At 48.0% G+C, this 7,040-nt stretch overlaps 1 protein-coding gene across 1 annotated transcript in view; it reads left to right on the top strand.

Moving 5' to 3' along the window:
* Positions 1-1,562: 1,562 nt before the first annotated feature.
* Positions 1,563-7,040, top strand: part of tsc22d2 (TSC22 domain family member 2) — a 77,487-nt gene continuing 72,009 nt past the window's right edge. The window contains exon 1 of the mRNA XM_033031854.1: positions 1,563-4,512. Within this exon, the coding sequence (XP_032887745.1) occupies positions 2,699-4,512 (1,814 nt within the window). The 5' untranslated portion in view covers positions 1,563-2,698. The remainder of the gene's footprint in view (positions 4,513-7,040) is intronic.

Here is a 7,040-nt window from a genome sequence, read left to right as displayed (position 1 = left end):
CTAGGGGAGAATACGTGTTCAGCACGGACTAGAAGGGTCGAGATGGCCTGTTTCCGTGCTGTAATTGTTATATGGTTATATGGTTATATGGTTAAACGTTATTCATGTTATTCCCTTAATCATGTATCTGTTCATTTTGAATGGCTCGATTGCAATCATATATTGTCTTTCCGCTAACCGGTTAGCACGCAACAATAGCTTTTCAATGTACCTTGGTACATGTGACAATAAACTAAACTCAAGTAACTGCCTCAAACTCAACTCATTGGACCTAGTGGGCTGTACTGTAAATGTTGTACTAATGGGGGGATTGACAAGGTGGATGTTGGGATCTTGTTTCTTTTGGCCTGAGAGACGAGACTCGAGGTATTGTCGCAGGATAAGGGATTAGATATTTCGAATTGCGGCCAGGAGGAATTTCATCACTCAGACTGTTGTGAATCTTTGGAATTCTAAGTCCAAGAGGGTTGTGGACACTCAGTCACTGGGTATATTCAAGGCTAATATTGATGACAGATGGAGTAGGTGGGAGTGGAGTTCAGTTTAGTTTAGAGATACTGCAGGGAAACACAGTGCCCACGCCGACCAACGATTCCCGTCCACTAGCAATATCCTACACACTGGGGACAATTTAGGACAACAGGTCAAAATAAGGGATAAATTCACGACGGCAATTTGTTGACCGACTCGGCCATGGCTGGGTGAATGATGAGTTGGCCCGGGTACTGGACTGCACACAAAGCCCAGCCGGCGGGCCAGCTGAGGAGTTTTGGCCCGTGCGACGTCGCACGCAAAGTCCGGCACCCCATCCAACTCATGAACCGATGATCGGCCATGATAAGGAGGGGTGGTGGTGTCGGCAGTAAGCGAGAGTCCGAAGGGTCGGGTCGGACAGCTGGCCGGGCTGCCGACCAACAGGGCCACGGGCGAGGCGCTGCTGCTGCACTCCATGGGCTGTACTATGTCGGGATGGGTAAGGCTGGCCCGGACGCAGCGCTCCGACCCGACAGTCCCCTCGACCCGAGTAGTAGCAGTCAATCTGGCACAAGGGCGGTTCCGTATGGACAAACCAATTTAGCCCAATATACCAGATGTCCTGGAAAATACGGAGCAGTTGGCAACCCTACTGAGGGAGAGATAGGCAAGTTAAGGCAGAGATAGACAAATTCTTGATCATAACGGGTGTCAAGGGTTATGGGGAAAAGGCAGGAAAATGGGATTAGGAGGCAGAGATAGCAAATGATTGAATTTCAGAGTGAACTCGATGGGCCGAAGGGCCTAATTCTCCTCCTACAACTTGTGAACTTCTGAGACCAATTTCACCTTTGAAACCTGGTACACGTGGAGCAGGGATTGACATAGTGATTGACGTGCGGGGGGGGGGCGGGACGGGCAGGGGAGCATGCGCGATGACGTCAAGGGACGGCGTGAGGCGGGGCGGGACCAAGGGGGGGGGGGTTTCCGGTGACGCAAAGACGGGGCGGGACCAAGGAACGTTCGCGGTGACGTCAAGGGGCGGCGCGAAGGCGGGCTGCGCGATGACGTCAGTGCGGCGCGTAGGCGGGTTTAGGACCATACGCCGGTGACGTGACGGCGACGTTGGGGACGTTCCCAGGGTGCAGCGCGGGAGGCTGCGAGCCATCTTGCAGTGAGGGGGACAGAGGGCGGGAGGTAGACGAGTCGGTGGTGGCAGCTTTTTCCTTCTTCTGCGCCGAAGAGACCGACAGGGACGGAGAGAGATCCAGAAAGGATAGGGGGCCCTCGTTAATAAATAAATAAGCGATCCTCATCCCACCCTTCCCCACCTCCCTCGCATCCCCGGTTTGTGCAGCAGAGGCGACCGGGAGGTGGGGGGGGGGGTCTGTAGTCCGAGTGTGGCCCAGGTTCCCGCTGAAGGCCCCGGCCCAGAGTAGGGAGCCTCTTCCCCCTGTCCCTCGTCCCCGGCGCTTTCGCACGGCGGACCATCATGGCATCGCTCGGCTGCTCCGGCTAGTCAAGAGAAAAGTCAGGCCCGGACCTCTCTCCCCCAGGCAGCGGGGGCCCGAGCTCCCCTGCCCGGGGTAGGAGGAGGAAGCAGAGGAGGAGAGGGGAGGTGGTGGCTGGGGGAGGAAGGTAGGCGGGCGTCTCAGTTGCGGGCAACAAGAGGTAGATCGAGTGAGGGTAGAGGCGACCATTCCCCCCCCCTCCTTCCCTTGGGCAGGGCTGTCTGCTCCCTCCCTCCCTCGGAGGGCAGAGTAGGACCAGGGGAGGGGGAAAGAGTTTTCAGCGGGGGGAGCCCCGGCCCCCGCAACACTGACTGCGATGGTGAGTCGCCGTGACTGACGAACGGACGGCCTTGCAAGTCCTCTTCACTGCAAGCAAAGTAGAGCCTCTCGCCCAGGAGCTGAAGCCGGAGGAGCAGCAAGCAGCAGACATGGACTGTGGCGGCGTGTGAGAGCAAGAAGGGGGATTTAAACACACACATACCGGCAGGACAACCGACAAACTCTTGAAAGGTTTATTCGGCCGTTATTATTTTTCTCTCTCTTCACTTGGGATATTTCCACAGCGACGTGAAGATGGTCTATCTGAGCGCCTTGTAAAAGGTATTTTTTTAATAACATCAGTTAAAGCAAATACCACAGACTTTGAGGGGGGAATCGAGGAGGTGAAAAGAGCGACCTTGCGGCACCTCTACGGATATTTAATTCGCTCCAAGATGCCGGTTAAAAAGAAAAGCGGTTTCCAGATCACCAGCGTGACCACGGCTCAAGTGGCGGCCAACAGCATCACCGAGGATACTGAGAGCCTGGAAGACCCGGACGAGTCCCGCACCGAGGACATCTCCTCCGAGATCTTCGACGTGTCGTCCCGGGCCACAGACCACGAGCACGCCGAAGTGTGTGACCGCAGCTCGTCCGACGAGACCCTCAACAACGTGGGCGAGGCGGACACCCCCGGGGCGCTCTCTCCTAACATCCCTCACGACCGTGAAGGCTTCGGAGGCCGGCTCCCCGGGACGGGGGCAGGAGGTGGAGGTACAGTTACTCCGGTCCCCGGGAATGCACCGGGAGCCACGCTGCCCGCTTCAGCATCGGTCAGCGGCACCTCAACCGGAGGGGTGGCTATGCAACCGGCGGTGGCCTGCACCTCGCGTTTCAGGGTCATCAAGCTGGACCATGGCTCGGGCGAGCCTTTTCGCAGGGGCCGGTGGACCTGCACCGAGTTTTACGACCGAGATTCGGACGGCACTATCAGGCACAACAGCAGCAGCACCGCCTCTGAGCAGCAGTGTGCCGACAGGGACAGTGGATTGGGAGCCACGGCCAGCTCTGTTCAGTCCGTGCATGGCACTGACTCCCTGGCTGATACTTCCATCAACGCCACGGTAACGCAGTTAACTCAGACCGATGTGATCAACCAGCACCAAAGTTTCGTGAAGGGCCAGCAGTCCATCTGCGGGCTTCCAGTGACTCAAGCTGCTTCCGGCACTCAAATCTATACTTCTGTGGGGGCTCAGCAACATATATCGCAGAGCAATTTGGGTCAGCACAATGTTCTGCAAACGGGGATTAATGGCATGGCAATTCATACAGCATGCACATCAACCTCGCAGACTAATGTAGCTGCTGCTCATGCTTCGCAGAGTCAGCAGTTTCAGTTTTCTCCAATTCCACATTTACTGCCATCTCAGTCTACTGTTCCAAACAGCCATGTGGAATATATGCAACATTTGCCGGCCATGCAGGGTCTAGGAACCATACAGCAATCTTCACCAGGTACAGTACTTCAGATCACTGCAGCTATGAGCCTTCCTACTGGCCAAGTGACGAGTCAGGGTCCTTCGCCAGCGATGCAGTCACCTGCCAGTGGAGTGCAGGTTATGGGTATGCCAGCCCAGAGTGGTGATTTGGACGGTCAGTGTGGGCAAGGGAAGCAAAATGCTCGGCCGGGTCCTACGAAAGGTCTTATCTTACAGCAGCAAACTTTGGGGTCATCAGGTGTGCAACAACATTTAACCCAACAGCATCAAGCTCTGGGTCTACTATCTGGAATGATCAGTCAGGTACCTGGCTTGTCCAGTGTGGCTGTTGGCATTCAAAATGTGCCTAGTACTGGTGTTTCAAGTGTGCCTGCTGTGGTGCCTAATGTATCTGCTACGTCTGTTACTATGCCAAGTGTTCCAGTAACAATGGTTCAATCCCAGCAAAGTACTCAGACACCAATGACTGGGAGTACTGGCCTAATACAATCTGGGTTTCCTCTCATGCAAGGTTCAATCAACTTATCTTCGATCGTGTCACAGACCAACCTGTTTCACACACAGCAAGGTACAGGCCACCTGGAAGAGAGACGGAATTCCGAGCAGCTTGTGTCTCAGACTTCTCAGTCTGCTGAAAGCAAGTCCTCCATGAAGCCTCTTATTCCTGATATTCTTGGTAACCCTTTGAATTTACAAGTGGCCAGCCCTATGAACAGCCTCACAAATTCTGTGTTCTCAATACCAATACAAATCGATGGAGATGAAGACAGGTATGGTTGTATGTTATTCACTGAATGTACACTTGTTCTTATTGGATCAATGTACTGTATTCTAATATTGAAATGGGGTGCCACTTATAAACATTCTTTTTTTTAACCTGAAATGTCAGTGTTGGGTTATGTTTAAGAATAGACTGTTGGAGTAACTCAGCGGGTCAGCCGGCATCTCTGGAGCAAAAGGATGGGTAACGTTTCTGGTCGGGACCCTTCTTCAAATCTCCTGCAACCTTTTTCTCCAGAGATGCTGCCTGACCCGAGTTACTCCAGCACCTTGTGTCTATCTTTGGCATAAACCAGTATCTGCAGTTCCTTACTTCTGTTGTGGTTTCAAGAAAACCAGTTCTTCAATAGGTTATTCGGTAATACTTAATGTGATCCTGAACAGTACACGTGGATGGCTGTAGGAGCCCTCCGCTGAGCTGAAATTTCCAGCACGGATTATTAAATAGTCTACAGAAGTGTGAATGCTTTGGTTTTCCTTTTTAAGAAAGCTGAGGCAAATTTAGTAACATATTTACTGCCACCTGATTGACAGCAAATACAAGCGATCAAAGATAACTGTTCTGAAATGAACTGGCAGCTTTTGTGCATGTGTTGATTGACGAGATGTCCAGGAAATTGATTATGACAATGAGTCTTGCCTAATGACCCACCTTTTGGGACTGATATCAGATGGTCTACTTGAGCAGGTGCTAGACTCTTCCAGAGTCAAGTCCAACTCCATTTATGGTTTGAAATTGCATGGCTCGTTCAGTAGATGTATTAGCTTACTTAAAATTAAAACATTTATTCATTTGTGGAGGGAATAAATCACCTTATAAATGTTACTGCAATTTTGTAGATTGAAATATTTAAACTTTGATCCATTACAGAAGTAAATATACTGTATTATAACCATGTTTATGGTTAGCAATCCATTTACATCAATCAGTCTTTGCATCTGCAAAGCATACTTAAACTTAACAGCATGCAAAGTTTTTTAAAGTTAGAATTTCAAATGAATTAGGCTGATTTCAAATATAGACTGAGCTGTAGCTTACTAATTGAGCAGCTCACAATATGGCAATAATTTGATCTTATATTCAATATATTATTCTTCATCAAAGTGTCATTTGATTTTGGTTTAGTTTCTTGATTACCAATTAGAAATCAGGGCCTGGTAATTGTGGTTATGTTTTGCTGGAAGGCAAGATAATTTAATCCATCTTGTACACTATTTTAATCCATGGTGTATAATTATGTTTCATCTTGAGCATTTTTCCCCTTTGTGTGGAGCGGGGGCAGGGAGAAATGACATTAAAAATTGTTCTTTATGGTATGGGAAAAAATGGGAACAGGAGCTTTTCATCTGATGTGGTAATTATTTATAAAGTTTGCAGTAATCAAGCACTCAAATCTGAGGTAAAAAGGATGATATTCGTTGCAATTTGTTTTATTCTTTCCCCATTGCTTAAATTCATTTTTATTATGATAGAATTTTTGTAACACCATTTCTTATGGCTAGGGTTTGAATAAAGACACATTTCCCTCCCATAACCTGACACTTTAAGCTTCATGCTTGGATATCCTTAAGATAATATATGTACCAATACACAACGTAGCCTGTAGATCCTATTTGTGCTCAAATTAAATTTCATGCTATTCGTATTCGGTAATATAGTCAATGCACAGAAATACTATGTATGCTTTAAAAATTCAAAAGTGGCCATTTTCCACTGCCAAACATGAGAAAAGCAAATGGCGTAAAATATTACACATTGACATCCTTTAGCCTCACATTTAAAGCTAATCTTTAGTTTGGAATTTCATTTTGACTCATTCATTTTGTAATGAGTATGTTCTTCTATATCTCTTGTCATTTATGCACAGCCAGCATGCTGCTGGGTTACCAGCTGTGGTTACCCACTTTTAGTGCCTACAAATGAGGTGTTGGCTTTCAGTGCCACTGCTGTTTCTACATGCAGAGAAATCTGACATAGTTTTAACAGACCTCCATAATTACCTAAGGAGCAGTGTTATTTCCAGAGTGAAATTGTACTTTGACCACCAATGCTGATTCAAATCAGGATGAGCCAGTGAAGGGCAAACTTCAGTTGCATCAGTTATGTCTGATGTAACAAAAATAAGTACTGGATATCGAATACCTATGAAAGTGAAAATAATTGCTAATTGTTGGTCTGTGATCTTGTGACCTAGTTAAGCTACATATTGATATGGCTGTCTGCAAGCATTAAAAAAAATTGTGTAGATCTGGCACCTTAGCCTTTCTTTTGCCTGTTCACATTGGAAGGAAATAATTGATGTTATTGTGATTCATTGAGTGTATCTTGTGCCTTTTTTAATTTAGTAATTATTTTGTATTGTCAGAGCACTTCAGTGTTGGTTTAAAGCTGAAACAAGTACTGATAATTGAAGAATCTTTTTTAGTCTAGTAAGGTATTGTGTGCGATGGATTGAAATGTTGTCCCAGGTCTCAAGTCCTTTTAGTTTACTCAATTTTTGGAATGTGGGTGTTTCTG

This window comes from Amblyraja radiata, chromosome 13, assembly GCF_010909765.2.
Source record: "Amblyraja radiata isolate CabotCenter1 chromosome 13, sAmbRad1.1.pri, whole genome shotgun sequence".
In the NCBI taxonomy this organism is placed as follows: domain Eukaryota; kingdom Metazoa; phylum Chordata; class Chondrichthyes; order Rajiformes; family Rajidae; genus Amblyraja; species Amblyraja radiata.
This window is presented reverse-complemented; position numbering and strand designations above follow the sequence as displayed.